The 18629-nt window shown below is 43.5% G+C and overlaps 1 protein-coding gene across 1 annotated transcript in view; it reads right to left on the bottom strand.

The window, feature by feature from the left end:
* LOC136573258 (vomeronasal type-2 receptor 26-like) overlaps window positions 1-2121 on the bottom strand; it is a 62681-nt gene extending 60560 nt beyond the window's left edge. Inside the window, exon 1 of the mRNA XM_066574556.1 lies at window positions 2033-2121. Within this exon, the coding sequence (XP_066430653.1) occupies window positions 2033-2121 (89 nt within the window). The remainder of the gene's footprint in view (window positions 1-2032) is intronic.
* Between the last annotated feature and the right edge of the window lie 16508 nt (window positions 2122-18629).

Raw genomic sequence — 18629 nt, 5'->3', positions numbered from 1 at the left:
TCATACAGCGATGTCATAGGATAAATAAAGAAGTCATAATTTTTAAAAGGGGGGAAGGAAAAAACGAAAAAGGGGGGAAAAAAGCGGGCCAAGTCATTAAAGGGTTAAGGTGCAAAAGAGGCTAGTCACTAAGGGGTTAATAAACAAAGATCTTACAAATACACATTACGTTTCAGAGATCTCCACGGCTAATTCCACATGGGCGATCGTGATTTTGCTACGAGAAAATCCCTGCAAAATCCCGTCTTTGTTCCCGCATTTTTTGAGCATCAGTGATGCTTTTTTTGGAGAATAGTCTCGCTTCGTGCCGCCCGTGATACAACCACGCAACATTTTACGCAAAAGTCAATGGGACTTTCAAATATTAACCCCTTCCTGCTCTTGGACGTACATTTACGTCCTGGTGCGTCGGGGTATGTATGAAGAGAAGTCGCGGGGCAAGGTATCACTCAGCAACATCATGTGATGTCCTCTGATGTCATTAGTGGGGAGGGGCTCCATTCTGTCTACCGTGGAAAATCACATGACCTTGTTTTGACCGCAAACTTGTGTCCAAATTATTTAACCAACTGTATCACTACTCTCCAGTCGGACAAAGAGAAACATACATTTTACTATCGTTTTTTATGAATGGATATATATCATTCATCAATCATATGTATAACTTATTCATAAAGTGTTCTCCACATATACAACCAATTGTATGAAGGACCCCAGCTGTATTTCTATATGGCTCTTCCCCTACCGCCCCACAGGCTGTGTTCACATGTGTGTCAAATCCCAGAAGTGATGGAATCTGAGACCTACGGCATCGATGAACTGCCATATAGTCCAGCTAGAATTCCCACCATCTTCTTGCTTGGTGTAATAATTATGACGACCTCTAGCGCTAAGCCCTGCCCACTTTAGGAAAAATCTACCTGTAAACATAAATAAGAATTATTGGCACTAAAGTGCAACTTATTGACACCACAATTCTACACAATCCAGATGATAAATGTGTCCCAATGCCTAGAGGATAACAGCCGCTGTTGGATAGAAAAATTACAACCAATTGTATATGTGGGGAACACTTTATGAATAAGTTATACATATGATTGATGAATGATCTATATTAGAGATGAGCGAGCGTACTCGGATAAGCACTACTCGCTCGAGTAATTTGCTTTATCCGAGTATCGCTGTGCTCGTCCCTGAAGATTCGGGTGCCGCTGCGGCTGACAGGTGAGTCGCAGCGGGGAGCAGGGGAGAGTGGGCGGGAGAGAGGGAGAGCGAGATCTCCCCTCCGTTCCTCCCCGCTCTCCCCTGCAGCTCCCTGCTCCGTGCCGGCACCCGAATCTTCAGGGACGAGCACAGCGATACTCGGATAAAGCAAATTACTCGAGCGAGTAGTGCTTTTCCGAGTACGCTCGCTCATCTCTAGTGTTTTTCTTTGTCCGTCTGGAGAGTAGTGATACAGTTAGTTAAATAATTGGAACACACGTTTGTGGTCCAAACAAGGTCATGTGATTTCCCACGCTATAGGGGATGGAGCCCCTCCCCACTAATTACGTCACAGGACATCACATGATGTCGCTGAGTGATCCCTCGTTGTGAGTAACGTATGTATATAAGTTTGTTTGTTTTCCTTGTATTTTAAGCTTGAACAAAGCACGCTTGTGTGCTGAAACGCATAGCTGCAATAAACCTGGATTCTTTTATGTACTGAAGAATCTGCTCACTCGTAGTCCTCTGTAGCGTGGGGTAATTTTTCTATCAGACATTGGCTGTTATTTCAAGACGAGCTCTTGGTTACCCAGAGAAGCTAGTATACTCTGGATGTCTCTCCTCCAACAGGCGGATTTAGCATAAAAGAGTGATTTCTACACACTAACCTGGATAAAAGGTGCTGAAGGGTTGTCCATAGGCAGGGTTAACCCTTCGAGCACCAGGTGAGTTATCATTCACCTTCCATACTTCATTCTACGTATTGAAGACTTAATTGTTTCATACAATTTCATAGATTTTCTTTCATGCCTAGAGGATATAATACCTGAGGATATCCATAGAGGCCAAAGACTTGGGCTGCTGGAATAGTGGTAGATGAGTATCGATCTCCGATGATCCCGGCCAGCTGGCCATGGCCGGTACACGAATAATTAGGTATCATCTTATCAGGGCCGGACAGAAGATGTAAAACATAGAGTATTGCCAATTTTTCATACATGAATGTGTCATAAAAATAGTATCCCAGTGTAAAATTGGGTAAGATGTCAGGATTCTGGTTAATATTATAAATGGCAAAGAGAAAAATGATTTCTTGTAAGTCTACTTCCAAAATGTTACTGTAAATAGATAAAATGTAAAGATGAGTAAGGCTGGTATTATACACAATCTTAGGTAATAATAATAATCTTTATTGACATAGCGCCAACATATTCTGCAGCGCTTTCAATACAGGGGAAATAAAACAAGACCACAGTTACATGAAGTAATCAATTGATGGAAACAGTAGGGGTGAGGGTCCTGCTCCAACGAGCTTACATGCTACAAATAGTGGGGTGATACTGAAGGTAAAGGGGCTGGAGATATGCATGGTATGGTGGGGTGGAGATGTGCAAGGTATGGCGGGGTGGAGAGTGAGGGATGCTATACACACAGACAATAGTCAGGACGTATAGTGCCGGATTACAGCTAGCAGGAACTGCAGTCGGTAGGACAGGGAGCGTGTTATCAGGCAGAGTACAGAGGGGTTTGGTTTAGGGGATATGGTATGCCTCCCTGAAGAGGGGTGTTTTTAGAGCACGCTGAAGTTTAGTGTGTCAGTGATTGCCTGGATATTTTTGGTAGCATGTTCCAGAGGACAGGTGCTGCTCTGGACAAGTCTTGGAGGTGGCAATGAGAGGTTCGAATTAGAGGGGCACTTAGTTCGATTTCATTAGCAAAGGAGAGGGTGCAGGCTGGGTGGTGGATTTAGATGAGGGAAGCAATGTAGGACGATGCGGTGCTATGGAGGGCTTTGTGGATGAGAGTAGTGAGCTTAAATTGTAGTCTGTATTTGACGGGCAGCCAGTGCAGTGACTGGCACAAGGCAGAGGTGTCCGAGTAACTGCTGTACAGGAAGATGAGCCTGGCTGCCACATTCAGGATGGATTGGGGGGGGGGATAGAGTCTGGAGCAGGTGAGGCTGACCAGCAACGAGTTGCAATAATCGAGCCGAGAGTGGATGAGGTATAATAGGTATAATCATTCCTAGAGTAATAAGTGACATCATAGAGTGACTCATTGACCTGCTGGAGTGTAGAGCACTGATGCTCCAGAAGATGCAATGATGAACATATCAAGCACCAGCATCATGTGACCCAGAAGTTTCAAGCTGATGTAACCTAGTTTGTGAAAATTATTCATCCATTAATAGTAACAAGCTGAACATTAATCTTTACTTGTTAATTAGAGATGAGCGAACGTGCTCGGCCCCGCCCCTTTTTCGCCCGAGTACCGCGATTTTCGAGTACTTCCGTACTCGGGCGAAAAAATTCGGGGGGCGCCGTGGCGGCGCGGGGGGTTGCGGCGGGGAGTGGGGGGGAGAGGGAGAGAGAGAGGGCTCCCCCTGTTCCCCGCTGCTACCCCCCGCACCGCCGCGCCTCTCCCCGCCCCCCGGCGCCCCCCGAATCTTTACACGCGAGTACTGAAGTACTCGAAAATGGCGGTACTCGGGTGCGTAAGTACTCATTACGAGTACGTTCGCTCATCTCTATTGTTAATGTAAAAAATATCTCACTTTCTACAGGCTTCTACCATCAGTCCATACAAGCTTCTAAATAATCATTGGATGGTGAAGTGGCTTCTGACGGCTACATCTGTGCTGCTTCTCCATCCATTTTAATGTAGCACAACTATCTGTCCAGGATAACCTGGCTCAGAGCTGTTGCACGGGGCTGTCATTTTGACGCTTTGCTTTAAAAACTGCTTTTGGTTCGAGCACAACTGAGATGATCCGAGTATGCTCCATGGAGTGTGCTCCAGTAATGTTGAACAGTCAGAGCGTGTGCTGCAGAGATATTCCTGGCATGGAGTGCAATGATGAATATGCCTCTGCGGATAAAAGATGAGCCAACTATGTGAGGAGAAGAATGGCTCTGTATGGCTGAAGATCATCAGGTGTGTGGGGGAGGTAACTAAAGAATCCTAAAAGTGACATGTGGCCTGTCAGTCAGGGCTTGTTTGGACAAGCACTGTTTTTGCACTGTTGGCAGCACACAGAACGCTCTTCTAATAGGAACCAGTAGGTTCCTAAAGAAATGATCACATGACAGAATGTTAGGTGGACTGAACCAGCACACCTAACGAAGGATAGGACACGCGAGTGCAAACACGCATGTCGGCCCTGTGGTGTACACAGAGGTAAAACATGTCCTGTCTTTGCTACGTTCTTTCCATACACTCCTATGGGAGCCTTGAAAGCACGCAGTACGCATCTCCGATCGTGTGAATGGGCTACTTCAAGTAGCCTAAAGTAGCCATTCACATAATCTTTATGGCACGACAGGCACAATCTTTTCTCGTGGCTTTAGTGCACAAAAACAGCGCTAGTCTGAATGAGCCCTAAATGTCAGTGCAGATCTCATTTTAAGTTTCAAGTTGTCAAAATTCCAAGATGCATAGCGTTCTAATTTCTCCATCAGTGTAGCTGAACGAGATCTTGTATTTTGTGGGCCGAGTTCTAATTTTTATAGGAACCAATTTTGGGTACATATAATGTAATGAATAAATGTTATTATTTTATGCTGCAGCGTAACGGGAAAGAAAGCTATTGATGTATAGATTTGGGGAATCATTTTACATTCTATTTTATTCAGCTGGTCATTACGACTATGACAACACAAATCTTTATAGGGTTTAGCCTCAGGTTTTGAAGCAGCGTGGCTGCACGCATTTCTGCTGTGGCCAGTGCTCCCATAGAGGAGAGCGTGGTCGCAGTGAAAAAAAGAAAGAATGGACATGCTGCGGCCGGTGAATCTGCACCCCAACGCCGGCTTCTGCAGGCTTTGCTGCAATGGATTCACCGTCCTGTGTGCACAAGATTTCTGAGAAATCTCATCCACATGGCTGGCTAAACCCAGGATTAGCAGCCGCAGGTGGATTTGCCACGGCGTAATTCCGGACGGAAATTCCACGGCAAATCCGCCCTGTGTGAACCCATTCTAAAAAGACTTTTTGTGTCAACACATTCCAAGACCAGAACCGTTTTATTTCTCAGTTAGTAGAGCTGCATGAGGACTTGTTCTTGGCAGGATGATTTGCAGGTTTTAGGTATAAACAATTTTTTTTTTAAATTTCTGTTTTGAAAAGCAAAATGTACAGAAAATGGCTATTTAGGTATCTTCTTTATTAGTGCTGGTAAATAATGTAATTCAGGTTCGACCACAGAAAAGTACCCCATCTCCAATTCCAGCACCACACTCTTAGGGCTCAGTCAGACGGGTGTTTGTTTGCTGCGCGTGTTTTCTGCGTTTGCAATTTGCATCTATTAGAACCAATGCTTTTCAATGGCAGCGGTCACATGTCCGAATTTTACATGTGCAAAAAAGTCTGCAAAGCAAACTATAGGACACCAGAGTTTAGAATGTGGCTATCTGCGTTCTGCATTTGCAAATAATTTTCTCAAAAATGCTGGAATTCCCATTGCCTGCTATTGTGTTCTTTAGAACTCGCTGCACTGTACTCTGATCATGTGAACGGGTGCATAGGCTTCTATGTGAAAGTGAAATCAATTGCAAATGCTAATGATGTGTTCCTGTTATGGGGCTACTGTGTAACTTCCTGGCAAAGGGGTCATGTAAATGGAGGCATTTAAAGAAGCTTTGCATTGCCCGTGCCCCTCCTAGCGAAGGCTCATAGACGCATGCATTTTTGCAGCGGTTTTGTTTGTTACCAAACCGTATTTAATTTAAGTCAGCTGCTCTCGTGTAAAATCTAGTCGGCCTCTGTTTATGACAAAAATATAATATTACACATTTTACATACTTGATAGAATTTCCATTTTCTGCACCTGAATGTTGCAATCGTCTGTAATTATGTTGGACCTAGATTCATGTAATTCCACACCTGCTGAGTACGCTCCCCTTTGTTAAAGCATATGTAAATCTGGCCACTTCCATTCGCCAAAAGCTCTGCTGTTCGAATTGTTCACAACTGTTATCGATTAATTATGGGTGTATGTTACTCGCCTCTAAGTGCGTCCACTATAAAAAGTTTCCTTGTAGCGTAGTTTAAGTATGGCAGACATTTACAAAAACAAACATGGATAAGAGAGAGAGATGCTCCGTGCTGTCGAGAGTCGCCCCATGTTGTGGGATATGCACACCAGTGTGAGGGGTTAATTCTGGTTTTTAGGATAGTCAAGGGCTAAATAGAGAAAAATAAGTTGTATTTCACTGAATCATTATGTTTTGCGCTCCGCGCCCTGCTCTGGGGAGACAGTCAAGGTCCTGCTCTTAGTGTCGTTCCTTCGGGCCTTTAGGCTAACAGTAAGATGGACCTCGGCAGACTGTCAGTCCCACCGGTAATGGTTTACCTAAAAGAAGGGGTAAAAGTCCCCATGGTCCGTCAGTACCCCCTGGCACATGCTTTATGTCAACTTAAAGCCCTCAAGGAATGTGTCTCCCCAGCCAATACCCCTTTGTTCCCCGTTAAGAAAAAGGGTATAAAGGGCCAGCCAGACACATATAGAATGGTTCATGACCTACGAGAGATTAACAAGGTCACAGTACTAGAAACTCCGATCGTGCCCAATCCCCATACTTTGTTGTCTACGATCCCCTCGGACACCAAATGCTATACAGTGATAGATCTTGCAAACGCATTCTTTTCAGTCCCTCTGCACCCAGACTGTCAGTATTTGTTTGCATTTACTTTCAAAGGAAAGCAGTACTGCTGGACAGTGCTGCCACAAGGGGCACAGAATAGCCCAAACCAGTTCACCAGATGCTAAAGCTGGTATTGGATGCCTGGCCAACAGGGCACTACCCTGTTGCAGTATGTTGATGACTTACTTTTGTGTGCTCCTGACCCAAATAGTTGCCTCAATGCATCACTAAGCCTTTTGTGCTTCCTCCATCAGAGTGGCTGCAAAGCCAGCAAAGAGAAACTTCAGTTCTGCAAGTCCCACGTAGTGTTCCTGGGCCACTGCCTAGGTCCAGGTACCAAACACCTGATGCCGGAATGCACGAAGGTGGTAAGTGACATGCAACTTCCCACCTCCCATGCCCAGTTGCTTACCTTCTTGGGACTGGTCTCATACTGTCAGACATGGATACGCTCTGCCTCCATGACCATGCAGCCTCTGTACGACTGTTTGGGTTCACGGCCATTTGCCCTGATCCCACAGGCCGAATCAGCCTTCCATCAGCTGAAAATACAGATAACCAGTGCACCCGCACTGGGGCTGCCAGACTATGACAAACCCTTCCAGCTGTACGTAACTGAGATGGCGGGACACGCCACCGCTTTACTGACACAAATGCATGGTGACAAAAAGCGCCCTGTAGAATACTACAGTGCCCATTTGGACGCGATGGCCAGAGGATCCCCATCATGCGTCCTAGCGGTTCTGGCAGTTCAGGCACTACTGGACAAAAGTTCTGACGTTGTACTAGATCACACTATGGTGGTCTATACCCCACATGACATACATGGTATCCTGACTCAGGTAAGCCGTCGTCATCTGTCCCTTGCAAGACAGATAAAAATGGAACTAGCAGTCCATTCCTCCTTGAACATCTCATTCCAAAGGTGCACTACCTTGAATCCAGCCACCTTACTTCCATTAGGTGACTAAGATTCAAATGGGGGAGTAAGTACAGGAGATCAGTTGTTTTACAACTCTCTGACTGACGAGCAGGAGGCATTTGACGCCGAACACCAGCATGACTGTGTGGCCCTTATGGCCCAGGAAACAGCTGGGTTCGCGCATGTCACAGATAAGCCCCTGCAGAACCCCCAGTTTGAGCTGTTTGTGGACGGATCTAGATACCTGAATGATGAAGGAAAATTTGTAACAGGATTTGCAGTAGTCACACTGAATGAGATACTGGTACAACAACCACTGCCGCCACACATGTCAGCTCAGGAGGCTGAGCTCTGTGCTCTGACTGAGGCCTGTATGATTGCAAAAGGTACCACTGCCAACATCTACACTGATTTTAGGTACGCGTTCGGCATTGCACATGATTATGGACCCATCTGGCGGTCCAGGAGCTTCCTCCCGGCACAAGGTAAACCTATTAAGAATGGTGTTGCGGTAGGTAGACTAATGCAGGCCATACTGTTGCCAGAACAGGTGGCCATCATAAAGGTAAAAGCACACACGCAGGGGCAGTCGCCAGAGAACAAGGGCAATGACAGAGCAGACAAGGCAGCCAAGGCTGCTGCCCTCCTGGCAAGAACACAAGACCCCGTGTGCTACAAGGTAGATTCTGGTCTCACCGTTCCCTTAGAACTGGGGCTCACAGCCACGGGAAGTGAGGTAGAGCAGTGGACCAAGGCAGGTGCTAAGTATGTTGATTATGTGGAGAATGGGAAATAGAATGTGTTTGTCTGCAGTCGCCTTCCAGCAGGTGGCAGACTTAGCTCATGGTAAGGTGCATGCCTCCAGGAATGCTATGGTTTCGTTGATAGACAAGGTATGGTATGCTCCAGGGTTCGGCAGGATGTCGAAGGCATATGTGAAGGCATGTGAAGTGTGCGCCCTGCACAACCCAGGTCAAGTGGTGAAGACCCCTCGGAAGAGCACCCCCAGACCACTGTATCCTTTTCAGAGATTGCAGATCGATTACATTCAACTTCCCAAATCAGGCAGGTATGAGTACGTCCTTGTGTGCTTGGACCTGTTCTCCGGGTGGCCTGAGGCCTACCCTGTGGTCAAAGCCATCGCACAATGCACGGCAAAGAAGCTCCTGTCAGAACTTGTATGTAGATTTGGGGTGCCAGAGACAATCGAGAGTGACAGAAGTACACATTTTACAGGTGAAGTGATGCAAGAGGTGATGTCAGCCCTTGGGGTGGAACAAGCGTTTCACACTCCATACCACCCGCAGAGTTCAGGCAAATTGGAAAGACTAAATGGTACACTCAAGTTAAAAATCCAGAAAGCCATGGCTGAGACAAAGAAACCATGGCCAGAGTGCTTGCCCATAGCACTGTCTCTAGTCCGTACCACACCCAACAGAAAGACAGGTCTGTCCCCTTATGAAGTTTTGTTTGGCTCTGTGCCAAGATTGGGGCTGTATCATCCACAGGCCCTACAGCAGGGCTATGACACAGTAGCCGTATACGTAAAGCACCAGTGTGACCAACTGAAAGTAACACACAATCTAGTATTTTCTTCCATTCCAGATCCAGACAACCTAGAGGGATCACACTCTCTGCAACCTGGAGACTGGGTGGTCGTAAAGAGGCATGTCCGGAAATCCCTAGAGCCCAGATTCGAGGGGCCCTATCAAGTCCTGCTGACCACACCTACCTTGGTGAAAGTAGAAGGAAAAGGCACCTGGATCCACACTTCACACTGCAAGAAGGTCCAGACACCTGAGGAGACAAAATGAAGGAACTGTTGCTTGTTTGGGACTAATGGGGCTTTTCACGCCCTGCTTCGCCCCCTATGAGAGGGTGCAAAAAGACAATGCCCAGAACCACTTTATTAGACATCACCAAATACTGGAAGATGGACTGAACACTTCACAGGTGAAGGACTGTTGGATTTGCACACACGCACCAGTAACTGCCACTAGTCTTCCTTTCCTGGCTGTTCCTGTTCCACCGGAAGAATTGCTTGCATGGACAAATGAAACAAAGGGCGTCTCTACCGCCAAGGAGACCAGGGAGTGGTGGAACACCACAGTTAGACTACCTATCGCGGGCTGGGCTAATCTGCCATGGTGGCAAGCAAATCTTACTGGTAATAACCCGCTGGTAAGGGATCTGATTTATAGGGAAAACACATGGCACATCCAGAATAGAACTAAGAGTATAGTTTTAGGAAAACTACTCGACGAAGGATTAAAGGTTAGCTTTAACGAAACACAAACCTCTAATTCTACATATATGCTCAAGGCCCAGGTACACGACCCTTTGTGGGCCCACGCTCCACTATTTGGTAAAAGCCCAAATGTGTCATGTTCACTGGTTACAAACAAGACCACTTGTAACAAGACTGGAGCGGCATTTGTATCCTTCGCACATCGATTAATAGCCGAATTCTCAGTTTATTATGAGTTACCTACTGGAATGTATTGGGCTTGTGGTGAAGGAGCATACAAATGGCTCCCCAGTGGAATCAATGCTACCTGCACTCTAGTAAGACTAACACCAGCCACCTTCATCTTGGACAGGTTTGGCATGAGAGCTATCCCAAAACACACTATGTACTGGAGGAAGGCGGACAACACACTAAGGAAAAGCGGTAGACCCCATGTAGTACAAATGGGAAAAATGAATGCTTTCTTTAGTGTTCTGTTTGTGTACCCGATGTTAATGCAAACCTACGGCAAGCTAGTGGAGACTACAGACTACTTGGATGACCAAATATGGGACATCCTGGGAGTCTTGAACACCACAGTAGCAGTTCAAAACCAGTTAATAATAGTGACTAACCAACACACTGTGTGTTAGACTATCTGACTGCCTCCCAGGGGGGCATGTGTCAAATAGTCGGCCCTACCTGTTGTCATTATATAGACGACCAAGGGGTGATGCAGATTAGAAAGAAGTTAGAAGATATTCATAAGATGAGAGCACAATACGACAAACAAAACTCAGAAACCAGGGATAGCTGGTGGGGTAACACATTTAGTTTTTTGAACCCTGCCAGTTGGTTCTCCGGTCTGGGAGGATGGTTCATGGGGATCCTGCAAAGTATACTTCAAGTGTTAATGATTTTACTCGTCATATACGTTGCCTTAAAGGTAATCATGTCTTGTGTTACACGCTGTAGCGAAGGAGCTTTTGCTAAACTTTAACCCGTATGGACTTCGGGACTACCATATGGCACCGGGAATCTGGCAGGAGCCGGCACCAGTCGGGTGAAGTACCTAGCATGATGGTGGACCCTATGTCCAAATGGGGGAAATGTGAGGGGTTAATTCTGTTTTTTTGGATAGTCAAGGGCTAAATAGAGAAAAATAAGTTGTATTTCCTTGAATCATTATGTTTTGCGCTCCACGCCCTGCTCTGAGAAGACAGTCAAGGTCCTGTTCCCAGATAAGCTTAACAACAATACGTGGGAGCATGTCTTTGTAACTTGTCGAAGCACACATTGTTTAATAATAAGTTGTTTTTCTTAAAATGTTCTGTTGACCTCGGCAATGTGCTGAAACATTGTTTTGTTTAAGGAAATGTTACTTCTCGTACCCTGCGTGAGCGAGTTCCTATTTAATCTCTGAGCTTGTTTAATAAACTAGGCATTCACTTGGTTTACTACATACGGTGTGGTTGTCCATTGAATCCTACGAGAGCTCGCATCCAGACTAATTGGGAAGCAGACAGCATCAGCTGAAGGGTCCCCTTGAGACACCCAACACAATCACATATAAGAATCGAGGCAAGAAGAGCCAGTTGTGGGAGGAGGTAGCACAAGCGACGTTTAGATGACAATGGCGCTCTTTCAACGTCAATACCCGGCAACAAAAGCGTGAATACAATTTAATCTTAACTTTTTCACCCTGCTCACACTATGCTATTGCTTTTGCAAAACCACGTTATCTTCAAATGATTGCTCTCTCAGCCCCCAATTGTTCATAAATATCTGTAATGCGTCTGTGTTTGTCACCCTGTGTCTGTGAACTATGGTCGCTGTGTATGTGCCTTTAAGTTATCTTTATGTAAATGCTGGCCTTAAACACTTGAATGCCATTTCCTTATGCGTTGCCCCATTTGGTACGACTTTATTTAGTGTCCTGATATTGTACACGTTCTTGGATGTATGTTTTTTTTTTCCTTTCTTATGTTTGTGCTGCGTTGACATTTGTTAGATTACTGTGTTTTCTGTTGTATTATCTGTTTTTAGTCACAAAAGTCATGACATCGTGGTCCTCCATCCGTGATGCGTTTCACAAATCTATCCATCAAGGTTGAGAGCATGGCTCTTCATGACGGCATGCTTCAAATTTTCGGAACAAATGTATTTTCTGCGGCCCATTATGGAGCTTCCCCCTTAAGTATAAATGCATATTGCAGTAGGGGCCACCAGTAGGTGGGTGATGTTTGTATGCTGTAAAAGCCACTATCATTGTATAAACCACTCCTGTAAAGACACTTAAAAGCAACTCACATTGTTTGCGTACCCATTTAAATGCATGGTTTGTCTTCCCACAGTGTCTGCAGTCACAGACTAGACTTTCCACCCTGATGGGCTTTCGTGGGCCTTAAAAATTGTTCACACCAATAGTTACTTTAGTGGCAGTCTGCTTTAAGTCCTTCAGAAAGGATAATCATTTAGTGTTTCAGCCACATGGCTGTATACTCTCCCCCCATATTTAAGGGTCATGCACTGTCTGGTTAATAGCACTTTTGATAAAGTTATCTCATTCAGCAGCATATGTTAGCATTTTATTAAGAATTGGCTTGTTTTGGGAAGCATAAGACCACATGACCCACATAGGCAAAATACACCTGCCTCTAGCAATGCTTCTTTTTGTCTAATGCACAATGGAGGCTACAAATGAGACTGGGTTAAATAGTGTCACTAGTTAAGGCCTGTTTATTAATTGATCTTTCAAAATTTTGAGGCTATGTTCATACTAATTTGTTTTCTCCCACCTTCATGTCCTCGGTAGATACAGCAATGTGGGTCAAGAGGAATCGTGGCAGGAGGATCTAAGCTAATTATCCAAAAAGATGGATTTACCCACATTTTGTTCTAAACCGGAAGAAGCGACTAGCATAATGTCTTCCTGTATACGCATATTATAGGCCACGTCTGCAGTCTTGTCTAGGCGTCCTAGAACCCAGGAGAAAAACCCTATGTCTGATGATCTAGGTCACTGAATATAAATAATGGTGTCCAAGAAGGACTTTCTGATATTTCAGTTGTAGTTTTCAAACAAGTGGACTTTGCCAACCCCCAAGTACAAGCCCAATTTATGTTCTACGGACTTGTGTGATTTTTCCCACCCCCTATGTACAAGCCCTATTTCATGCTTTACGAGCTTGTTGCTCTGATTTGTTCTAAATGTCTATGATTCTTTGGAAAGAATCTAAGGCTGTATTTACAGTAATGTTTGCCTTATCTGGTATTAGAAGACATCCGACCAATTCCACATTATCTTATAGCATTATTCCGCACAGATAAGATTTCTGAACAAAACTATTAAGAAACTGCGGAGGCATGAAAAAGGCAGATTAATAATTTGTGGAGATATTAATCTCCTTCCGGATAGAGCTATGGATTCTTCATGTCATCTCCCTGGGAACTGTAGAACTGGCTCCGGAAAGAAGCATTTTATGATATATTCCGATGCTTAAATGCTTCATCTAGAGAATATACTTTCTACTCCCCTCAACATAAAACCTTCTATCAAATAGACCTAGTATTGGTGGATAGATGGTCATTACCTTGTGTTACAGAGGCGAAAATTGGTACTGCCACCTGGTCTGATTATGCACTGATATTAACTACCTTCTTGTGGGGACACAATGGAGGAGGGGCCAAGACCTGGAGGAGCAACCTCTGCTTGATGGGGCTCCCACAATATCTTAAAAATATTTCTGAGGCTTTAACAGAATATTTTACTATTAACACCACTCCGGGGGTTTCAGCTCTTATGGTCTGGAATGCACATGAAGCCTTTATCAGAGGAGTCCTCATTAAGATGAGTGCCAAATTTAAAAAAGAAAAGGAATTACGGGTATCTGAAGTGCTCCTTCAAATATCAAACACGGAACGAATTCTTCAATCCTCCCCCTCAGAAGCAGAACATAATAATTTTTTTAAGCTACGCCAGAAACTGCGCAATCTCTTACTAGAAAATGTTGACAAGTCCAAGAAATTTTCTAGAGCAAATTATTACATATCAAACAACACTCCTCCCGGATGATGGCAGGATTAATTAAAAAGAAGAATCTAAAAGCAAACGTACCTTATATTTTATTTCCAGACACTCCAGGGAAAAAAATATTCCATCCAAAACAAATAGCTGACTGCTTCAGTAAATTTTGTTTAAAAAATTATACAATTTAAAAGAGGATACCTCCATTCCCCAGCCGACATAACAAGAGATCTTATCATTTCTATCTAATGTTAACCTCCCGTCCGTCAGAGTAGTTTTCTGAACCAACCCATCTCACATAAGGAAATTTTAAAAATTCTACCAGACATTATTCATTCAGATCAAGTAGGTTTTACAAAAGGGAGATAGGCACCTGACGGAACGAGAAGAATTTTGAATCTTATGTCAAAGCTAGATTCCTCACGTACGTTTGCCATTTTTCTTGCTCTAGATGCTGAAAAGGCCTTTGACAGGCTACATTGGGGCTATGCCTTCTTAGTTCTGGAAAAATTTGGCTTTGATGGAAATATTCAGTATTTCAATGGCAAACAAAAAATATACCCTATCTAGGTATTAACCTATGCTTTCCTCTATCAAAGTTGGTATCTGATGACTTTCTCCCTCTATTAGAAGAGATCCAAGAAGAACTGGATGCTTTCAAGAGACAATATACTACTTGGATTGGACGTATGGTACTTTATAAGATGCTAAATCTCCCCCAAATAATATACTATTTTCGCAATCTACCAATACCAATCCCACAAACAATTATGTCAAATTTCCAAAAACAATTGGCAAATTATGTCTGGCTGGGGAAACCACCTAGAGTATCCCTCTCTATTTTATCTCTTCATAGAACCCAGGGTGGAATTGATTTGCCAAATTTAGAAGTGTATAACAATGCCCTGCTTCTAAAACAGTCTGTCCCCTGGTTAACACAATCCTCAACGATCAGCTGGCCTAATATGGAGGCGGAAATGGCGGGCTCAATACCTTTATCTTCATTGGCATATGTGAAACTCATAAAAGCTACATCTCCTTCTCTCATATTAAACGTACAGATGCCCCCCTTTCTCTTCCTACGAAGGCGACTTTAGAAGCCTGGGATAAATTTCTAAAAATCCTGAATACCACGTTTACCTGCCAATTAAAACAGATCCCTATAAGAACTCTGGAAATTTTTATTCAAGATCTACAATTAAGCTCTTGGATCAAGAAAGGGGTAACATTTATGGCAATTGGAAATTGATGGGCATGACCAGAGGTATAAAGAGGTTTATATGATATTAAATAAATTAACAGAAAGTCCGGTCCCAAAGAACCCAGCTGTGGCCTTGCTTTTTTTAGACTTAGAGGAAATTAGCCCAAAAAATAGACGTTTGATCAGTCATTTATTGTTAGGAGCAAAATCATTACTAGCTAGGAAATAGAGAACGAGTGAACCCCCTTCAGTGAAAGACCTTATACAAATTATGTCTGAACATGGCATGTGTGAAATAATCTTTGACCTTATAAATAATGCTATAACTAAATATGAAGCTATGTGGAAACAAATTGTTCCCGTCGTGATGTCTAAAATTTTGTTTGATCTCTGTTGGCGAATTTTCTATGCCTTTCCATCACCTCACCCGCCCCCTCTTCTCTCTTTCCACTTCCCGGTATTTCTTTATTATCCCTTACTCAACCCAATCCATCCCCCATGCCCCCCTTTTTCTTATGGAAAACATATCTCATTGAAATACATTTGTCTAAAATTCTAGACTTGATGATCACATTTTAATTTTGTTTGTGCAGCACTTACAACTGCTATTTGCCTCGACTTTTTGATATTTGATACAATAAAAATGTATTAATGAAAAAAAACTTCCTAATCACCTCATGTAAGCAATTCATACCCTTTAACCCCTTAAGGACCAGGTTGTTTTGTACCTTAAGGACCAGACACTTTTTAGGGATTTTACCCATGTGGCGGTTTTACTGCTCCATTTTTTTTCCTTTAGCTACCAAAATTATTTTTGCTGCGTTTTTTTTCCCGTGACATATTGGACTATTTTTTTAATATCTTTTTCACTGACTTTTTTTTCCGTTTTTTAGTTTTATTGGGTGTAAAATGCTAAAAAAAATGATTTTTTTAACATTTATAGTTTTTTTAAAAATTATTTTTATATTTACACTAAAATAAAGTATGGAAATGGGTTCCTCTATTTATTTCGGACGTTTTGATATATAGTATGTATGGTTTTGGTTTACAGGGCGCATACGGCGACGGTTTTTGTTGGCGTCTGCTTTGTGTTATTCTCTTTTTTTTGTATGTATTGTTGTTTTATTCTGTTATTTTGTCTTACTGATGTATGTAATTGTGTTTTTTACTATCTGTGTCCCCCATGACGTCATATAAGACCTCTGGGGGACACTCACTTTTTTTTTTTTTTTTACTTTATTAGACATTTTCCCACTGTAGCTGGGCAGTCCATAGGACCCTCAGTTACAGGGGAAAGCAACCCCTGTGGGGACATTAGTCACCTGCAGAGCTGCCAGGGTCTAAGTCTGACCCTCCAGCTCTGCAGTAGCAGGGAATCCCGGGAGGTCACATGACCCCCCGAGGCTCCCGTAGTGAAAGAACTTCTTACTTTCACTTTGCCCCGACAGTGCTCATTGAGCCCTGTATATCGGGGAAGCAGGAGGCAGGAAGGGTTAAAAACCCCTCCTGCCTTCTGCTCCAGGTTATCAGCTGTCACAAACAGCTGATAACCCATACCTACCTCTGACTGATTGCAGAGGCAGGAGGCTTAGAGCACCGCCGTATTTTTACGATGGGTGGTCCTCAAAGCCCAGCACCAGCCGCCGTATATATACAGTGGCTGGTCTTTAATGGGTTAAAAAAAATAAAAACGCAAGTAGAAGGAAACCAATGTGACTTGACAAGACTGTAGGGGAAGGCAATAAACCAAAAAAAAGAAAGTGCTTAGACTATTAAAACAAGAAGGGAGTGAAGAAGCGCTAAAATCATACAAGATAAAAAACTAAATATGTAAAGAAAAGATTCAAATTGCTAAGGTGGGGGATGAAAGATTGATCGCCAAAGAGAGCAAAAATAACCCTGAACTATTCTTCAACTATATTACCAGTAAACGAATTTGCACTGAGAGCACTGTCCCTTTAACAAATAATGCAGGAAAAATAATAGAAGATGATGGGGAAGGCAAATCTATTAAATGGTTTCTTTTCAAGGGTATTAACAAACAAAAAGGAAATGTCACATGAGATGCAGGGGAATAAAATGAACCCCCCACTACATATTGCATACCTAACACGAGAGGAAGTGCAGAGCCGGTTACAGAGGATTAAAATCGATAAATCTCCGGGTCCAGATGGAATACACCCAAGGGTTCTAAGGTAACTAAGTGATGTGATAGTTGGACCATTATTTCTTATATTTTTAAACGCTATCAAGACTGGGGTTGTATCATTTGATTGGTGCATTGCCAATGTGGTTCCAATTTACAAAAGGGGGCCAAAAGAGAGCCTGGTAACTACAGACCAGTAAGTCTCACTTCAGTAACTGGAAAAATATTTGAGGGGTCTTTGAGAGATGCTATTCTAGAATACCTCAAGGAGAACAACGGAATAACTCCCCATCAGCACGGTTTCATGAGGGGTCGATCATGTCAGACCAATCTGATCAGCTTCTACGAAGAAGTAATTCTAGGCTGGACCTAGAAGAGTCTATTGCTCTCATATATATGAATTTCTCTAAAGCATTTGACACCGTGCCGCATAATAGGTTGATATATAAAATTATAAGCTCAGTCTGGGCGAAAACCTGTGTATCTGGGTAAAGAACTGGTTCAGAGATGGAAATCAGAGGATGGTAATAAATGGTTCGTACTCTGATTGGGCCACCGTTACTAGTGGGGGGCCACAGGGCTTAGTACTAGGCCCCATTCTGTGTAATATATTTATCAAAGACCTGATAGAGGGACTGCACAGTAAAATATCAATATTTGCAGATGATACAAAATTAATACAATGGAGGACAATGTACAGCTACAAAAGGACTTATATAAGCTGGTGGCTTGGGCAGAAAAATGACAAATGAAGTTCAATGTGGATAAATGTAAAGTTATGTATATGGGCTAGAAAAGCGGATGTCACCAATATACATTAAATGGGTACTGCTAGGGAAAAGTGAGATGGGAAAAGACCTGGGGGTACTAGTGGATTGTAGATTTAACTGGAGCAACCAATGCCAGTCAGTTGCTGCAAAAGCTAATAGAGTCTTGGGGTGCATTAACCCCTTCCAGCTCCGAGACATACATTTACATCCTGGAGTGTTAGGGTATGTATAAAGAGAGGTCGTGGGGTGACGACTCTTCATACAGCACGGGCGTCAGCTGTTTACTACAGCTGACACCCGCGGGCAATAGCTCCAATCGGCCGTTCAGTCGATCATGGTTATTAACCCTTTAAATACCACTGTCAATTCTGATAGCACCATTTAAATCCCCCTATTGATGTTCACGGAAGCCGTGCAGGTGTGATGGCAGCCAGGGGCCTCCTGAAAGGCCCCAGGGCTGCCTTGCGAGACTGCCTATCATGCCATCC

Source organism: Eleutherodactylus coqui, chromosome 7, assembly GCF_035609145.1.
Source record: "Eleutherodactylus coqui strain aEleCoq1 chromosome 7, aEleCoq1.hap1, whole genome shotgun sequence".
Lineage (NCBI taxonomy): Eukaryota > Metazoa > Chordata > Amphibia > Anura > Eleutherodactylidae > Eleutherodactylus > Eleutherodactylus coqui.
Note: the sequence above shows the minus strand (reverse complement) of the source record. Positions and strands in the feature narration are given on the sequence as shown.